Here is a 20,190-nt window from a genome sequence, read left to right as displayed (position 1 = left end):
TAGATGCTAACGTATTTACGCAATGCTTATCTATATTTAGGTTTTAGCGTTCCTGATGAGAGTAATAGCATTTGCATGGACACATAGAAGAAATTAAGAAAACTTGAGATGTTTCTTGCACAAAATAATTTTGTTAACGCACCACTTTTGAGTTCCTCACTTTAAGGCTCAATAGGGATATTGAACCAGCTGCAGCTTTATCCACGGCCTTTGTCAAATTCAACGGGGTTATGTTTCTAATGTATAGACAGAGAGTCTCTGGTAATATGTCTCTTGTATAGAAATCATAAAAGGAAAAACCCACCAGCTCTGTTACAACTATTAAAAAGCCAATGTAAATTATTACTAAACAAGAATGTGTCCATAGTACACGGATGACCCACTCGCACTATCATTTTCTATGTTCCATTGACCGTGAATGTGGGGTCAAAACTCTAATTTTGCATTAAAATTAGAAAGATCATATCATAGGGAACATGTGTACCAAGTTTCAAGTTGATTGGACTTCAACTTCATCAAAAACTACTTTGACCAAAAACTTTAACCTGAAGCGGGAATCATTTTCAATATTTAAATGTTAATAGTATTATTTGAGTTCTATTTGATTTGCATGTTGAATTAAAGTAATAAAATTTGGCTATTACTTGTCGATAAGTATTCTCCTATATGATTGATACTGTTCCCACCCTGATCATCAGTATCCTCTCCAAATAACTTAAAGCTTTAGAATAAATTATCTAGGTGTTGGATTGTTTTTCATTGAAGTAAATCCTTAATATTAAAAGCATATATATGTGTAAGCAAAGAATGCAGTATCTCTAGTTTATATCATCCCCCCTTCCTGTGTTAGTTTACTTTTCGTTTGTACTATTTAATTGACCGTGTGGTGTTGTTGTTTATATATGTGTTCAAACAAAAGGATTTGGGTGTGTTTGACTGGGTATTCGTACTTATATCTGAGCGTGGATGTACTATTGTTACAAAACATGTGTGTGGTATTGATGTAGTGAAAGGGGTAGGGGTAAGTATTGTGTTTTTATATGAAGATTCTAACCTGCCTTTTTTGTAATCCAGTCTTTCATTTTAATATAGATATGATCCATTTAATATATATACTTTTCGTATTTTATAACTAACAGCAGACTTTTCATCGAGGAATCAGTAAATCATTGTGCAATTAACTCTTGAAACATAACATTTCTATTATCGTTATATCTAGCAGAAAGTGTTTTACTGTTTCAGGAGCTCTACCACAATGTTCACGTATTTCAGGTGCTCTACCACAATGTTCACGTATTTCAGGTGATCTACCACAATGTTCACGTATTTCAGATTCTTTACATCCTATTTTGTATAACTATTTGTTCAGCTTGGTATAACCAGTTCTAAGTCTTTGCATTATAGTTTCTTTGCGCCTCATCATTTTTAGTAGGGACACATTAAATGTTTTTTTTCTTTATTTCATACAAGTGTCTACCATTTTTGTTGGAATTCATGCTAGTTTGCCACATAGGTTTAAGTATATTAGTACATACAGGTTTAATATCTTCTTTATATAGTGGGGTATTTGCATATATTAATTCATAATTCAAATCATGTTTTGCTTGCATATCTGCTAATTCATCAGGGGCGGATCCAGGATTTCAGGTTTAGAGGGGGGGGGGGGGGGGGGGGGGTGTTATGGGCGCAAACTTAGATTTTCGCTGAGCGGTGCGTGGCGAAAATTTGTTTCGAGGTAAAATTGTCGAAATATTCTTTATTAAGCTGAGGACAACCCATGATTTGCAAATTTTAGGAGGGCGAACACCCGCCACGCCCCCGCCTGAATCCGCCCCTGTTCATAGCCAGATACCTACATGGCTAGGGATCCATTCAAGCATAACATGTATACCTGCTTTAAGACGCGTAGTTATATTATAGTATATATCATAAATTATTAAGTTATTGATCTTTGAAAGAGGTCCCCGTATTGCCTGCAATGCTGATAATGAATAATATTGCCATAAGTTCACTTGTAAATACTGACAAGTTATTTTGCAGTCTATAACCTTTTTTATTTTGAATTCAGGTATTACATACGCACAGCTACGTTTACCAATATCTGGATCTTTGGCTATGTCAGTATATATTTTTACATAACAAAAAGGACCTCCCACATCTAATTAAAAGCGAGGGCGACATACTCATTCGGATACTAAATATAGCATATAGAGCAACCAACCGGAACCACGCTTACATTTTATAATAGTACTGTAGCTGATTGGCTCGCACGTTTTTCTATGTGAACACACTGGAAGATGAAGTCAACCTGGATGTTCTCGACATATTTTTTCATATTTTACGCCTGTTTAACAGTCTGCTTTGTCTACAATGTCATAGTTTTTAACTACGGTAAATTAATTACTATTCCGACAACTTATACAAAAGCATTAGTTGAAAAGAGACAGTATCATTTAAATTTTAAAACAAGAGATGTACTTGTGTTTCTCCATATTCAAAAAACAGGAGGTTCTCATTTTGGAGGACATTTAGTAACTAACCTGAATGTTACTCCGCCATGCGTCTGTCCTAATACCGGTCCTAAAGTTGATGCATGCAGCTGCATAACATCAAATAAAACAAAATGGTTATTTAGTCGATATTCTACAGGATGGCCATGTGGTGTACATGCTGACTGGACCGAGTTACAAAACTGTGTCGGAAAGAAAATGGACAGACTAGAAGGTTTACATCGAAAGAGGAGGTTTGTACTAGTAAACACTGAGAATTAAACAAAATGGGTGAAACAGACATGTTTGTACGGTATAAAAAGTAGGGGGAGCGCTCACACAATGTTTAGTCACATCACAAACTGTATGTTCCTGTTCCGTATTGATAAAATTGCACGGTCTTAAAACAGTTCAAAACTATATACGATCCAGATACTTTTGTTTTAAAAAAAAGTCGATAAAAGTAAATTACATTTATAAAACCCTAAAAAAGAAATTTATCATTTCATGATTTATAAATGTTTGTTTGAATTTCATTTATTTAAATAATTGGTATAATCTGACACTACTATAACACTGATAATTTGAAAGCTTTTCTCCATTTATATATGATATCTAACAATTCATCAAGAGACCTGGAGCTGCACTAAATACATATATAAGTCTATAAAAAGGACCAACCAGCAAATTTAATATGTACTGGATCGTCTAGAATAGACAATACTGCGCAGATAAGGAAAAAATTGTATAAGTCTAAAGATATGCACAACGGTACTAATATAAAATGGTAATATACGAAGATGATGTTATAAATCGTGTTGACAAATATTTCGGCTTAAAATAGCCTTCGTCGGTGTCAATAACTTTTAAATCAGATCACTTCTGGTGAAGCAGGAAAACTAAACGGGTGTGGTCAGAAACGTGTCCTCTGATTTCTAACATCAAGCCGTTTTAAAAGGAATATTGTTTTCATTTCACGTGTCATTTGGACTCATTTCTGACTTGAAATTGAAAATTTGATGAATCTTCACCAACGAACTTTTTAATTGAACAAATAAAAAATCATATGACATTTTATAATCATCAAGTGTGTAGGGTTTACTACAATAAATGGAGCCTTCGTGTATCTTTGGCACCCAGCTATGAAATCAAAATTCATCTTGCATGCTTTTGAACCTACACAATGTACCTGTTTTTACAAATATAAAATAAAGGTTTACTACAATAAACGGAGCCTTCGTGTATCTTGGGCACCCAGCTGTTAAATCAAAATTCATCTCCCATGCTTTTGAAACTACCTGTCTTTACAGGTACAATATTTGTATATTAGATACAATTAACGGACCTGTAGTAAAACAATGTAAGATTAATGAGATGAATCTGTACACATTCAGATCTATTCACATTTTCGAGAGTCACATAATTAAATGCTATTAATGATTTAATTTTTTTTAATATGAGTGATAAAATTGAGAATGGAAATGGGGAATGTGTCAAAGAGACAACAACCCGACCAAAGAGCAGAAAACAGCCAAAGGCCACCAATGGGTCAACAACAAAGCGAGAAAATCCCGCACCCGGAGGCGGGCTTCAGCTGGCCCCTATATAAAATGTGTACTAGTTCAGTGAAAATGGACGTCACACTGAACTCCGAAACATATAAATGAACTAATATTAAAAAACACACAAGACTATAAAGGCTAGAGGCTCCTGACTTGGGACAGGCGCAAAAAAAGTGGCGGGGTTTAACATGTTTTGTGAGATCTCAACCCTCCCCCTATACCTCTAGCCAATGTAGAATAAACAAACACACAGCAATACGCACAGTAAAACTCAGTTTAAAAGAAGTCCGAGTCCGATGTCAGAATAGGTAACAGAGAAAACTAAGCAAAATGACAATGTACATAAATTAACAAATGACTGTCATGCCAGCTCCAGACCTCAATTAAACTGATTGAAAGACTATGTCTTCATTATATGAATAACTGCAATTGATAGATAAAAAAAAAATATTATTTCATTTTGTTTTGTTTTATTTGCTTTTAAAGAGAATAATACCAATTCAATTCAAATTCTTTAACCTCAGACACATTGAGTGTACAAGAGGACAATAAACTAACATTGTATACATAAATGATGGCAGGCGAGACTGACAAATACAGAGCAAATAATACAGAAAAATCGAACATATGATATCATGCTTCAACAAAAAAGTTCTATAAAAACACAATCTGATACATGGTTTTTCTGAAAATACTTCGAGATTTTTTTCAGGAACAAAGACAGGTTTTTATATAGCCGAACATGACATAGTCATAACATATTTTTCTTTTTATCTCACTTGGATTTGTACTATTGTAACTACGTACAAATGTTTTTCTAAGTTGTTCAAATGGTGGAAATACACATTGAAATAAATAATGAAATTCATTCCCGATTACGTTTTTGCAAAGGTTACAAATTCTATTCTCTTTAGGTATCTCGACCCATCTTCCAGTTTCTATAGGAAATCTAATATTTGCAAATCTCATTTAAGTTATGAATACCCTTTTATGTTTCTTAAGATTCATCAAATATTTTTTCCAAGTCAAACTTGTTTTTGAATAGGGAATAGAATTCTCCACTTGAAGAATTTTGAATCTGCGATACCCAATGCTGAATGAAGTGATCGGTAAAGTCTTTGTCTTATAGTTAATTTAAGATGGTTTTTATCCATATGTACATGTACCTGGTTACTCCAAACAAAACTTAAACCACATTCGTCCAAAATAGATTTTATGTATGAAATCTATTTGAACTTTTGAGGATTAGTTTTATGTAATTCAAACATTAATTTGTACATAATTGTTGGCAATTTATGATCATTTACCAATAAATTATTCCAAAATGACATATCATTTTTTGTTTTAGTACAATTTCTAAAGGATATCTCACAGTTTCACCATAAACCATGTAGTTAGGAGTGGTATTTTTAAGTTTCAGTAGTTTTTTGCAAAATTGAAGATGTATTTTTTCTTTACAAATTATATTTTCAAAACCCCATACTTCAGCCGAATATAACAAAACTGGAACAAGACAATCAAAAAGTTTAAATTGTAAATCAATAGGTATACTGATATTTTGTATTTTATAGAATAAGGCATAAAGTGCCTTTTGGGCTTGATCATGTAGTTTTTTTTATAACGGTTGGAAAAGTTCCATTGTAATTAAACATGACCACTAGGTATGGGGCGCGGGACGTTTGCGCTTTTTCATAGGACATTTGCGCTTCAATTTATAGGACATTTGCGCTTTTACAATATTTGCTTCTTATGAATTCCCTCCTATTTAATCCGGGCATAGGACCGGTAGGTTTGACCTGGCAAAGTTAAAGTCATAATTGTCATTATGGTTAAAAGTTTGATAGTCATTTCATAGCACAATCGTGTTTAAAAGTTATTGTATAAAACATTAATATTGTTATCTATAGCTAAAAGTTGACATTCTAAAGACATAAAAGTTCTCTTTCTCAACTATTGAATAAGGTCCCTGTTCATCAATATCACGAATTTTATTATAATTAACCGACTGTTATTCAATGATAAAAATCCATCGTGACATAAAACAAAAAATTCCTTTACTATAAAAAAGAAGATGTGGTATGATTGCCAATGAGACAAGTCTCCACAAGAAACCAAATGACACAGAAATTAACAACTACAGGTCACCGTACGGCCTCCAAAAATCTTCTATGGCCATTATATGACTTTTTAGTGGCCATCAGAATTAATCCACGCTCAGGACGTTGGATGTGCCAATCTGCTATGACCATTATATTGCTTCTAGTGGACATCAGAATTAATCTAGTCTATAACTTTAAACTCTATGTTTAAGACTATGTCAATGTGAAGTATCTGATATAAGTTGAATTTATTTACGTAATTATTACAATTCATTAAAATCACAGGTAAACGTCTATAGGTAAAAAGCGCAAATGTCCGGTCAATTTAATACAGGTGTATCAAAATTTAAAGCGCAAATGTCCATAGTGTTTGGAGCACAAAGGTCCTATCGTGTTACAGGTAAAAAAAAGCGCAAACATCCTGTGCCCTAGGTATGAATATGAATCCACTGTTCCTATAATTTGATCATTAATCTTATATGGAAACTAAAAGTTAACATTGGTAATACAAAGGTAGTGGTTTTTAGTAAAAGAAAGGTTAAGAATTGTAATACATGTATTACAATATTTCTCAAATAATTCCAATGCCTTTTGTAAACCTTCAGGAGTTTCAGACATGATGATAGTATCGTCAGCATTCAATATCAAGAAGTTTAAAATATAGCAGCAATTTTTCTAAGCATAAATCTGAAATATTTCTAGACATTCTACATTATTATCCACAAAAAAAATCGTCTAGGTCGTTCAGATAAATTGAAAACAGAAATGGTGACAAAATTTTCTACCACCAATCTCACAGTTGAATATGTCCGAGAACTTCTTACCGAGTTTGACTCGTGTCTTTAAATTTTGGTACAGTTAAAATTTTACCCCTGATACCAGATTTTTGCAATTTATTCCACAACCCTAGTCTCCAAACGGTGTCAAAAGCAGACTTAAAATCAACAAATGTACAATAAAGTTTCCCGCCTAAGGAAAAGTAAATAATGACTAGGGCGTACAAGACAAAAATGTTATCTGATATCTATAATAGTTGAATGTCCTTTACGAAAACCAGCCTGTGAGCTTGAAATAAGGGAGATATAATCTGACAGTTTACCAAGTCTATTATTTAGGATAGCCGAAAATAATTTGCTGAAAGAAGAATTCAAGGTAATACCCCTGTAACAATTTTGATCCGACCTTGTACCCTTGTTTTTGAATATTGGCACTAATATTCCAGTACTGATTAGGTATAAAAGCGGGAACAGTCGTCTGCTACAGCGGTTAAATATGAAACTGAAGTTCCTAGCTGTTAAAATACACCTGTGACGTAAATCTTTTGTTCAAACTCTCCATTATTTTTCAGGAATGGAGAGTTATTTTCTATTGTTCATCTTCATTCATCCGGACGTTTTGCCCTTTTGGTTATTTTTATGGACACTTTCTTAAAAAGTGTTCACCTATTGAAATAATTCGAAAGGACGTAACGCGATATTGAATGAAGTTGAAAACTTGCTAAAACGGCTGATAGTGTTTTTTTTTTTTTAATTGGGATTGTTGTAATACAATGAACACCAAATATCTCATTATTAATCATTAACAGCTTTTATTTGCCAGTCGTAATTCAATCGTATAAAATATAGTATCGTATTCACTCAAATTCAACAACATCACTGTATGTACGTAATGTTCGACTCCTGAAATGTCATTTTCACTGTATCCGTGATGAATTTCTGATGTAGAATGATAAATAAACAGACGACAAATTCATGATTTTTGAATAAAATAAGACATAATATATAATTTATACTGTTTTTATAAATTCATAATATAGGTATGAGATGCGGGTGCATTTTCATCGCGCCTACAGCCATCCATGTACAAAATTGACACACAAATAGATAAATATTAAGAATAGTTCACGAACAGAGCTTGCAAGAGATTTAAAAGTAGCAGCTAAGCTTCATTTGCAGAAAAATGTTCTTTTTAACATAATTATCAATGTTGTATAACTTAAAACAGGTTTTGTTATTTAGCTTGTTGATATTGAATCAAATTCCACTATGCTGTTTTCGTTATGCGATTCATGTTTACTGTCATAAAATGATACTGGATTTTCGTTTTCACTGTAGGGCGATTCATTTCTATTGTACATGCGATGCATTTTCACAGAAGGACAGGCCTCTACAATAACTTTTTTTTCAACTTGTCCAGTAGGACAAGTACATACCAAAACTTACTTGTCCGAATGAAATTGTAACTTGTCCAAAAAAAATCTTAATAATAACCTTTTTTGCATTTTAAGTTGATTCAAGGAACAAAATGAATTAAAATAATAGAACGGAATTTGATTTATATCTTTTGAAATACTTTTCAAAAATATGAGTTGATAACAACTGAATCTAGTCATGTCACAGGACTTAGGTTCTAGCTTTCTTCAATGCCAAAGTCTCATCAGACTCTGCACATGAGACACCGTCTGATAGGCCTGTCAATGTACACTCATTGGATTTGTATCTTGGTTTTTAAGTTGAAAAAAGTTTTTCAAATGCAATCAATAAAAAAAAGAAGATGAGGTATGATTGCCAATGAGACAACTCTCTGCAAGAGACCAAATGACACAGAAATTAACAACTATATGTCACCATATTGCAAGTATTGTTTTTTTCTACATATGATCAAATATGATTTTGTGAATTTTATGGTACATAATTTCTTCATTTTTATTTAAAAAATATTATTTGATAAAAAAATTACCGGTATGATATTTATTATAAAGCAACAGAATAAGGTCGGAAAACGAGGTACTGATTTGTCTTGGTCCCGAAATGTCTTCTGCATTGCCAAACTGTCTATTAATCATGTCTATTAAATATGTCTCCTACGGTGCCAAACTGTCTATTAAATTTGGAGCCGAATCATTTCCGAGCTGGTGACGAACTGTCTTGAAAAGTTACCTTATCTACAAAGCACATCGCTGATTCGGATCAGTAAGACTGGCGGTTTCCGAGAAAAGTATGCCTTTAACCTCTTAAAAAGTACCTGACAAAAAATCAGTTTTAAAGTATAGATTGCAAGTAAACATGTCAAATTAATACTTGTTTTTATCTTCTTTTCTTGTTTTTTGTTTATAATTACTTTGTTCATCAAAGTTGGATTAAATTTATTTTCTGCAGAATAATTTTACTTGTCCCGTCGGACAAGCTTGATATAGCTTTTACTTGTCCGACCTTTTTTTCCTCTGGTACCGGACAATCGGACAAGCGTTATTGTCGAGGCCTGTAAGGAAATTAATTAATTTTCATTATATAAAGTCTTAATTCAGCCGAATCTCTAACAAAATTTATGAAGTCAGAAGGATTAATAATATATACATACACTCATACCACATCTTCTTATATCTATTTAATGAGTGAAAATCTGAGGTAATATATCAATAAATTCCTTAAAAATGGCATGTATTGCTAATATAGTCAATTCTATGTTCTCTAATAATTTGTCCAGATCCAGATCTATATGAAGGACAAAATTTATCCTTTCCAATTCTATTTTCTCTAAATAATTTGACTTTTGTCCAGATCCAGATCTATATGTAGGATAAAATTTATCCTTTCCAATGACACGCCATCATTGAATACATATATCTTGGACAGTTAGGCCAATCCACGTCACCGAAAAAGCAAAGTTTCTGTTTCAGTCTAAATCTACATCGCATACTAATAAATTAAACGTTATTTACAAATTGAGACTTGGTTGGGGGAGTTGTCTCATTGCTACTCAAACCACATCTTCTTATATCTATACCACGAGGTATAGCCGCCGTACAGTTGATTCCGAACGTTAATCGTTACTCTTTGCGATGTAGGTTGATAGACCGTTCTTATATTTTCACCAAAGACTAATTGACGCAATGTTCATATAAGTATTCAATGTTTACTAAAACAAAGTTTACTGCTCCTGGCAGCATTGTATATTATTTATATTACATGAACACTATGTGACTATTATAGATAGACAGGTCTGTGAATTACTTGTAAACATCGCGAAACAAACACTCTATGTAACTCAAACTTGATTAAACAACAAATAGAGCACCGTTGGTTGGCTCTTATACTAATGCGACCGCGTGTTTTGTGATTTGTTGTTGTTAAAAGTACATAGTGCGAATGAGAAACCCGTTGTTTTAATTATTTTTGAAGACATTTACTTGAAAAACTGACCTCAGAATTTTGGCACTGTACGATTCATTCTCTTTGTAGTTTGTTTGTTTTCTTTAGTACCGTTCGTTGTACTTTTGTACTGTTCGTTGTGCAAAAGCCTATCAGTATTGTAGAAATTTGTATGACACGGCGTAACAAATTTTCAAAGCTTTTTTTAAGCGAATTCTAAAACTGTTGAAGGAAAATTCGCCGTAGAAATACGTTATATTCATGAATATTCTGCATCAGTTAATTTTCGGATCCATGACAAGCTAATAGCAAACTCACCAACAATATTTAAATATGCATGATATGAACGTGGTTATACCCGTGTATATCCAAGTAGGCATCTACGACTAGCTTGCAATTAAAGTCATTTAAACACTTTTTTCAGTTGTTGCATGTCGAATTAACATATAAAACAACAATGAAAATTCATTGCACCTTCAAAAATTCTACATCAGAAATGATTGCACTTACCATGATAATTCATCGCATCTCTAGTTAAAATGAATCGCATATACAAAAATTCATATTATAGATTCTGTTGCTTTAATTACACTTTTTGGACTTTAATCCTGTTATTATACATTAAAAGTTATATTCTAATGAAATTGTGTTAAAACATACATTCAAATCAAATATGATGTATTTTCAAAGGTAAACAAACGTAGTTTTTCCCATCATCCTTTATTCTACAATAGACATACACGCATACAACAGCGAAAATGAACTAGCTGGATTCGCACTTTATATACACTGAACATTATCCACAATTTGTTTTCCGAAGCAAAGCTTGACTGTATCTCTGTCACGGATCCAAGCGTGTAAAAACGAATATGTTCAGGCCATTGTAGCCATTCCTCTTCTGTGCATCTACAAAATATCAAATGTGTTAACTCATTTGAATTCTTTTGTAATATTATATTAACATTATTCAATAATGTAAGATAAAGAAAAAGATATTTCACTTTAAAATTTGCTCTTTTCCTTGACATTTGGAATGTTGTATTTTGATTTTGTACAGCAAAAATCGTTTGTTGCATTTTACTATTTATACAATTCAGGCGGATACCCAGTTGAAATTAATCAAAAGAAATGGAACGCTTTGTTAGAGAATGGGAAAAAAGGCCGAATCGGTATATTTGAATTGTTTACATCTGTTTCTATGGGCTTTAAAAATTTAATGAAGGTGCATAATATAGGATTTTATGCATCTTATATACGCGTTTTTACTTAAATTATAGTATGGAGCTTCGAGATATTTGTAAACTTTTAAATTATAGACACATTTTCATAAAACAGTCGATTGTGTTAGGTGCAAATATATGTGGATTTGTTTTGTGCATAAGCATAAATTGCGACGAAAAAAATCCACAGAAAGATAGTAGATTGATCTTTTCAAAGCATTAAGTTGCATCTCTGCTCCCGGCGATAGTTTTTTTGGGGAAAATCCTAAAATTGGGCAATAATTTCACCGAAAAGAGAAAGTCGAGTACACCTTTTTGTGTTCGGGCGAGTTTGAGTTGACTTTTCTGTCTTGAAAACGTATAAAGCAAAAATATTTGATACATCATTTCGCTTCAGATTCTATTATTTTTTTATATTTAGGCTACAGGTTGATTTAATAACATTTAAAATTCACAGTACTAAAAAATAAGATATATGGTTCAAGTGAAATACCTTTCTAATGAGTCATAACAACAGAAACGGTGTATTCGAATATTTATTTTTTACTAAAAGTACTTGACGAAAGACTTTACAATTGGATCTCAAATGCATAACTTCAAAAATACATTATTTTTTGTGTGTGTAATCTAGGGTAATTACTCTTCAACCTTTGAACATTTTTACATTTTAAGATATTACGTAGTCTGCCCTTCCACACAATATTTAGTTAGAATTTTTTAAAATGTTTTTGAACTTTCCAAAATTCCCCCTGACAACCGATCAGACAATATTTTTAAGTTGACTAAATGCAGAAAAGTACATTAGATGATGCTCAATAGCTAGTAGATACATTTGTCTTTTAAAATACAAATGGCATATAAGGATCGTGGCATGCCAGGATCGTAATGGTGCTATGTGGATAAATATATCCGTTTTCAAGAGCTAAACGGGTAATGGGGAGATATATCATTTTGACGAAGTAGAATCCTAACCGATTTAAGACAGACAAATTACTCAGATAGTTTCTACAATACTATTGTGGTTAGACTAAAAGAATAAAGAGTTCAAGAAACTGAAATGGTCAAAATGGCTTATTCGTTATTTTGTTTGATTGTTCGTTGTTATAATTTGAATATGGTACTAATGAATGAAATTTGAGGGGGTATGAATAACATTTGAATAAGGCTTGTGTTAAATATTGGGCGGGTTTTTCATTCAATTTTCAACAGAAACGCGTAATGTAATCGAATTCATTCACAGTTTTTATATGTCCAGTGGCAAATATACCAGTTATATCGACATGCATGCAGTGCAAATGACGACGTTAATCTTGAAATGTTAAAATGAAAATAAAAAGAAGTTTTCCACTCAAGTTAAAGAAATACAAAACGGAATCCAGCAATGTTTTTATTCATGCTGGTTTATTTTTTAAAACGTTTTTTCTTCCTATTTGATAATAGAAGAAAAATACTTAATAAAATAATTGATTATTACAGAGACATATAATACAATATGTCTCTGATTATTATTATTAGTCTATGATATTAAATTGAAATGAAGGAGTCGGCAACCTGGGACCAAAAGATACATTGTATTAGCCATGTTAGTTCTGGGTTTAAAACATTGTCATGAAATAAATAAACTATAGAAAATAATTTTAAGTCTATTATTATCTAACGTTGACTTTCATCAACACAAATTACTTAAAATTTTTACAATATTCTTTATTAAAGCGAGACATAGGGATTGCTTTTCCGGCGACGGCGACGGCGACGGAACGGCGTCAACAATTGTTATGTTTTCTGCTTAAGTTAGTTTGATTGGAACTACATGTACTTGTGATAGATCATTGATATTTAATATAACGTTTTATCCTGCAATCAGCCAACTATTGTACAAATAACAGGTAAACAAATAAATTTTTGCTTATTTGTATATGTACAAATAAAGTCTCCTGTTACCCCTCTTCCATGTTGAGCAAGCGTTAATGTGGATATTTCTTTTTGCGTACCAGTTCATTTTGGGGTCCTCTTCGCGGTCTGCGTTTAAACTATGTCGATTTCTTTGAAAAATTAGAGACAATGATTTAGATTTTAACAAATAAAGTTTCAAGTGTTGGATGTAAATTTCAGGATAAAAACAATATTATGTACATTGTCGGAAAATATAAAATTTATTTGTACTCGCTGCGAAACAGGAGAAAAAATCGTGGAGCCTCGCTTTTCGTCCTGTTTCTAAAGCTCATACGAATAAATCTTACATTTTCTGACATTGTACGACTTTACCCCCAGCAGAGCTATAGAAAAACAGTACATTAACGGGTGTTACACGGACACTTTTTAGATGATACACGGACACTTTTTAGTTGTTACACGGACACTTTTATGAATAGAATCACTCGTGTATGATCAGTGAGTTCATGGGCACTTTAAATTTCAATTAGATTTGAACTTTTTGTTTCACCGACATATTTCCTGTCTTTTTGATGAAAATATTTACGTTGGCATCAATAACTATTTTTTTCAAACAATTCCTGTATATTACTACTCATATCAGTACACTAAGGGATTGACCATTTAACTTCAAAAGGGGGATTATGTATGGTTTTTTCCTAAAAAAAATTTCTGATCCCCAGTTTTATGAGAAAACATATATTGTGGTCAAGCAGATGACAAAATAATGTTCTGATTCCTGATTTTCCGAATACCGTATATAATAGTGCTAATTTCGAAAAAAAATATGTGTGTGATAGCGTTGAAAAACTAAACAATTTTCTTACCCAGAAAAAAAACATACTCCCCTTTTGAAGCTAAATGGTCGGTCCGTAAATGTATATTTTTTTTCAATATATGGACATGAATAGTATTCTGGACAATGCTGAAAGTCAAAAAATGCTGGTACCGACGTTTATATTTCAATAAAAAAAGACAGGAAATATAATATATAAAAAAAATCAAATCTAATCAAAAGATCAAATCCCTATCAACTCACCAATGCACGATTGATCCTATAGATACAACATTTCCGTGTAATACATGTTCAAATAGGCAGCAAATCTTGAAAAAAATCATTTAACTTATATCACCAATTTTGGACGGTAAGCTACGATTTGGTCTTATAGTGACACGTGTTTAATCATGATCAACACTATTTGAGACATATAAAAACCTACAAGCATGAAATATTTAAAAAAAAAATCCAAAATATATTCCTATATATATATCTAATAACAAGACAAAATCCATTTTTTCATAACATTTTATTCACTAATGAAATAGGAAATTCATTCTTTTGATAAATTCATATTGGTATTGAAATTATACATATTGAATTCATATATTTGGGAGCAAACGTACGATTTTTTTATTTTTTTTAAGGGGGAATGGGGGGATGGAATGGCACATCCTGCATTTTTTCAACAAAGAAAGGATCAAGCCTATTTATTTTAAATTTATTTTACCCCCTCCCCCTTTTTCCGTTTTTCCCCAAATAAAAATCCAATGTTAGCTTGCTTACCTCTGAAATCTTTTTCATACATTTATTTTACTTACTTGCGAAGTTGCATTTTAAAAAGTCTCAAATTGATACGACATTCATCTTTTACATGACATGGTTCTTTTTTATAAAATTATTAGATTTTTGAATTTCTTGAGAAAAAAAAAACTCTCGGCTGGAGGGAAGTGAAAAAAAATTGTTTAAACTTTAACTTACATTAACTGGTATATGGCCATTTAAGTGTTTAATCTGTTTTATTTTGCTACCTCTTCTAAATGCAAAATGTACTACTTCTTTCTTGAAACGTCGTACAAGTCAGATACAAAACAAAGGTTACAAAAAACAGGCCGGAAACAAACTGCCGTATAGTTTTTCTGCACTTGTAGTCAGGTCAAGGTCCTCGGCTATCGCCTCGGACCTTCACCTGACTACTCGTTTAGAAAAACTATCCGGCAACGGTTGTTACCGGCCTGTTTCTTGTTACCGTTGTATTGTATCTAATACATGTACATAATAATATTGTATATGTATTACTATCAGTACATATCAGTTTGACGACTATTTTGAGGCCATGCCCCCTAGGACATGTTCCAGTGACTTTGAATTAATTAGCAATTTTCAATGTTAAGTTTTTCTGCGTAAGTTATATTGATAGGAACTACTTACAATAAACAACGATATTTTCTATAAAGTTACATTACTGTCTGTACATCTCAGTGTGTTGACCATTTTCAGGCCCTGCCCACTAGATCATGGTTCAGTGACTGAATTAATAAGCAATGTTGCTGTCCATCAGATTGTCTTTTTCTGAAATTTATGCCGATAGGCGAGACATACATTGTATCTCGTGTGTCAACAGTTTATTAATATGATGTTGTTTACCGAGCCCGTAAATTTAGATAGGATCCGGGTAAACTTATCGACCCTTTAAATAAACTTATTCTAAAAGGTTACCAATTCAACACTATATTTAAATCTTTGAATGTTGTTTTTATCGGTATAAATATTGATATTGTTATCAATAAATTAAAACCCAACTTAATATTATTGTTATACTCATATGTACATTCACGGTCCTACAATCTATCGATACCTATATCTTGGCATTGCACAAGGTCATGTTTTTCTCGGATTGTTTATGACGTCTTTACACTAATTCCATTGGATGTTGCATGTGTACTGATTTATATTTTAGTCTTATATTCACGATTTTTTTAATAATTGTTGTTATTGGGTTTGAACTAACTTTCAGTAACTGCGAGTTCTCTCAGATCTTTACTTTGTGTCTTTTGTGTTTTTGTTCGTTTTTTTGTGCTTTGTATCGATCTGATGAGTTAAGCCCTTTTCAGCTGATTTTTATTTGTTCTTATGTTAAACTGTATTCAGGCTGTTAGTTTTCTCGTTTTCTCGTTTTATTTTTTTCATTTCGGGGCCTTTTATAGCTTACTAAGCGGTATGTATTTTGCTTATTGTTGAAGGCGGCCGTACGGTGACCTATAGTTGTTAACTTACACGTCATTAGGCCTCTGACAAAGAGTTGTATCATTGGCAATCAGACCACATCGTTTTATTTTTCTATTTGCAGCATACAATGTATATGTAATAAGCTTATTGACATGGTGTTTGTATTGTTGAACACTGTTTTTCCTCATCTACCTGAAGTTGTAACGAATTGACCAAGTAACTTGGGACGAATTGTTTGATTCGAATTGGAGTTTGGAACAAATCATTCAGATACCACTAAGTTTCGCGGGATTGTTTTACCAGAAGTTTAAAGCAACAATACAAAGGAGACATAACACACATTCACCTTTGAGACTTTCTTTTCAACCGCTCGTTTCACTTTTATCAACTGTACATAAACCCTCTTAAAATTCAAAATCGTGTATTTACAAACTGACAGGACTGGTGCGCGTTGACTCCATTTTCGTACCTTTACATAAAAGACCTCTTGGAACAGAGGTGGGTAATCGGTTGTCGGTGCGGAAAGATTACGACACATTTGTGAAATACTCGTAAACTTGGTCGTACGATTAACGAACCTTTGTGAAACGATAATCAGAAACGAATAATCCAGTGATTGTCTCTGACTGCTTTCTGTCCTAACTCAGTGTTTTTCATTTATTGTTGTAATATGGTCTGAGCCTTTCGATTTTTTTATCCTGATTGTTTTATCGTCTCGGCACCTTAAATAACCTAATTTACGGATAAAGGTTTTCTCGTAATTGTTGAAGGTCGTTATTAGTCATATCCTTGACCTTTGGATTCCACGTCTTAATTTTATCAAACTGCTATCAAAACACAGACACTTAGATAAATGATACAGAACAAAAATTTAGAGTACCACTAGATGGCGATCGGTAAAATGTCAGAAAGACACCTTTAACCCTGATATATAGTTTGCACCTGACGACGGTTATTCCAGAAACACGGGTGTAGTTGTCTTGATAATAGGCATTATACTTTAAACAAGTGTGCACATGCTGAAATTTCTCGCCCGCTCTACTGATAATGATTGATTTTATGTTGAAAGTTTTATAAGAAAATTTACTACGAGTATCACATAAATCTAACATTATCAATGATCCATGCAGATGAGGAGATGGTCAGATAAACCCTGCCAGAAAGACATTACCACTAATATGAGAAACGGACGTGACAACTTCATTTTTGGCAAATGATCCATGAAAATGAGTCCAGGTCAAATAAATCCTGCCAGTCGGAAATGCACACTTTGCAAGCATTTCATACAACAAATATAGTTGCCGTGTTGCTTACAGTATCTATGAAACTGACCAAACTACAAAACGTTATGCAATGGACAATGAAAATGTGGTTTAGGTCAGATGAACCCTGCCAGAATGATAATGTAAATAAATACATATGATACAATGAGTTTGTACAATCAGTGATATTGTAGGTGTTAGACCACCAATTACTCCATCCAATTTAGAATGTAGGTAAAAGTAGCCCTACTATGACACAAAATAGTGCTTTTGATGTCCTTGTTTATTTAAACTATTGGCCAACAAACTTGCAGAAATGAAACTTTTGGTGAAAGAGAAATATATTTAGACCTTTTTGAGCCAAATTTTACTTGTCTATGAGTTTGCATTAAAAATTGAGGATTAATGCGCTCCATAGTATACTAATTTAAGATTTCCAGAAAACCAGGGGTTATTTTTGGAGTGCCCCTATTCGAAGGTCAGTTTTTTCTTAGAAGGCTTAAAAAGTATGTTGAAAATTGGCATGTAGAAAGCTGATACATGTACAATTCAGGATACACCTGGTTTCTATAAAGTTAAATTTATTAAGGTAAAATATTTAAAAAGCTGTGAAAATTGCAAAATGTGGTTGAACAGATAGGGATTTTTAATTGATGGTCTGACACCTGTATATCTCTGAAATAATTAGTGATTTTGTAAAACCCCTTACTGATTCAGTTATTTTGTAAAATCCCTTAGGCTAGCTGATTCAGTGATTTTGTAAAATCCCTAACTGATTCAGTGATTTTGTAAAACCCCTGATTCAGTGATTTTGTAAAAATCCCTAACTGATTCAGTGATTTTGTAAAACCCCTAACTGATTCAGTGATTTTGGAAAACCCCTAGCCGATTCGGTGATTTTTTAAAATACCTGTAATTGTTAGGAATTTTTTATAATCACTGAAAATATCGCTCGGGAGTTTGTAAAATCCCTAATTACAAGTTGAAACATAATATCTGAAATTTATTTTTATCTCTATCACAGTTTTGTCTACCTTTTTATACGGTTTAGAATGGGGAGAGTGTATCTATTCTTATTTAGAGCCTATTATTTTCTGTTCTGTTAAACTCATTCAACCCCTCTGATAACAAAGCACAACATTTTGAACTTACAATTTTTGCCAATGTAAATCAAATAACAATGCGATTAACTTGATTAATCTAGATCAAGAACATATCTTTTTCAGATTACATTACATAACTATATTACGAGAACCAGTTATAAGATATATCAGTGAATGGAAACAAGTTCAACGAATCGAGATGACGTGGCCTTCTTCGCTGTTCTGCGATGGACGGAAGGCATCTTCAAAAGAGGTCCCGTCTTGTTATAATGGACAAAAATGGAAGAATATAACATTTGAAAATTTCGTTGGTTGTAAATCGAACCTAGCAATTAATCGACAAACCCGGATGTTAGCTAACCTTAGTTTAGTTAACTGTTATAATACGACTGGGATGAGTTTTGAAGAAAGACAAACAAAAATATTGGAAAGTGCGTTAGAAAATTTAAAGAACATGGCATTTTTTGGATTAACGGAATATCAGCTAGAAACACAACTTCTTTTTGAAATGACATTTGATATAAGATTTAAACATTTATTTGAGCAACACAATAACACGTATGCAGAAAATGCTATTTACAATTTGACTGAAGCACAAATTAGTATAATTAAACAGCTAAATGATTTAGACATTAAGTTGTATGAATTCGCAAAGGAAATTTTTTTTGAACGATTAATTATATATAAATCATAAAAAGAAATATTCTTAATAAAATATTGTCAGATTAACTTATTTCTTCTAGAAACGATCTTAACAATAAATTATTATGAAAGATGTGGTATGATTGCCAATGAGACAACTCTCCACAAGAGGCCAAATGACACAGAAATTAACAACTATAGGTCACCGTACGGCCTTCAACAATGAGCTTGCTCATATTAATTCATTTTTTTTTGTCTTTAAGTCCATTTTCAGATTTTGATTTTAATTGAATGGTTATTTGACTTTTGATATTACACTAAGATGAACCTACCGGAAGAATAGAGAACAATATATACACAATTGATTATGAATGACTTTTCTTTTAATGTCTCTAAGGAGTTACATGTAATACCTAGTAACATAAAATTTCTGTTATATGCCGTGGTTAAAATGTACAAGTCACAATGTTATCAAGACGAAGAATTCAAAGAATAATTCATTAGCGGATTCAGATGTAGGATACTGGTAGTACATATGGAAAGATATTTCATTCTCCAAAAACTAAATATAAATTTACTGAGAAACATAAAATTGTAGGTACATTTAAACAAATGTAGTACAAAATTATACATGTATATACATAATAAACTGTAAAAATACATGTACAAGGAGTTAAGGACTCACCTTTTTATTAATACATTTACTGAATAAACACACTTTCT

General features: G+C 32.4%; 1 protein-coding gene across 1 annotated transcript; it reads left to right on the top strand.

Moving 5' to 3' along the window:
• The first annotated feature begins 936 nt into the window (after positions 1-936).
• LOC127726814 (heparan-sulfate 6-O-sulfotransferase 3-B-like) lies at positions 937-19,519 on the top strand. The gene is made up of 3 exons (XM_052234267.1): positions 937-1,021; positions 2,650-2,743; positions 18,949-19,519. Exons 2-3 carry the CDS (start codon positions 2,709-2,711, stop codon positions 19,517-19,519), a joined length of 606 nt encoding a protein of 201 aa, XP_052090227.1. The 5' UTR covers positions 937-1,021; positions 2,650-2,708.
• Positions 19,520-20,190: the final 671 nt, after the last annotated feature.

This window comes from Mytilus californianus, unplaced genomic scaffold (genome assembly GCF_021869535.1).
Source record: "Mytilus californianus isolate M0D057914Y unplaced genomic scaffold, xbMytCali1.0.p SCAF_18, whole genome shotgun sequence".
NCBI classification, from domain to species: Eukaryota; Metazoa; Mollusca; class Bivalvia; order Mytilida; family Mytilidae; genus Mytilus; species Mytilus californianus.
This window is presented reverse-complemented; position numbering and strand designations above follow the sequence as displayed.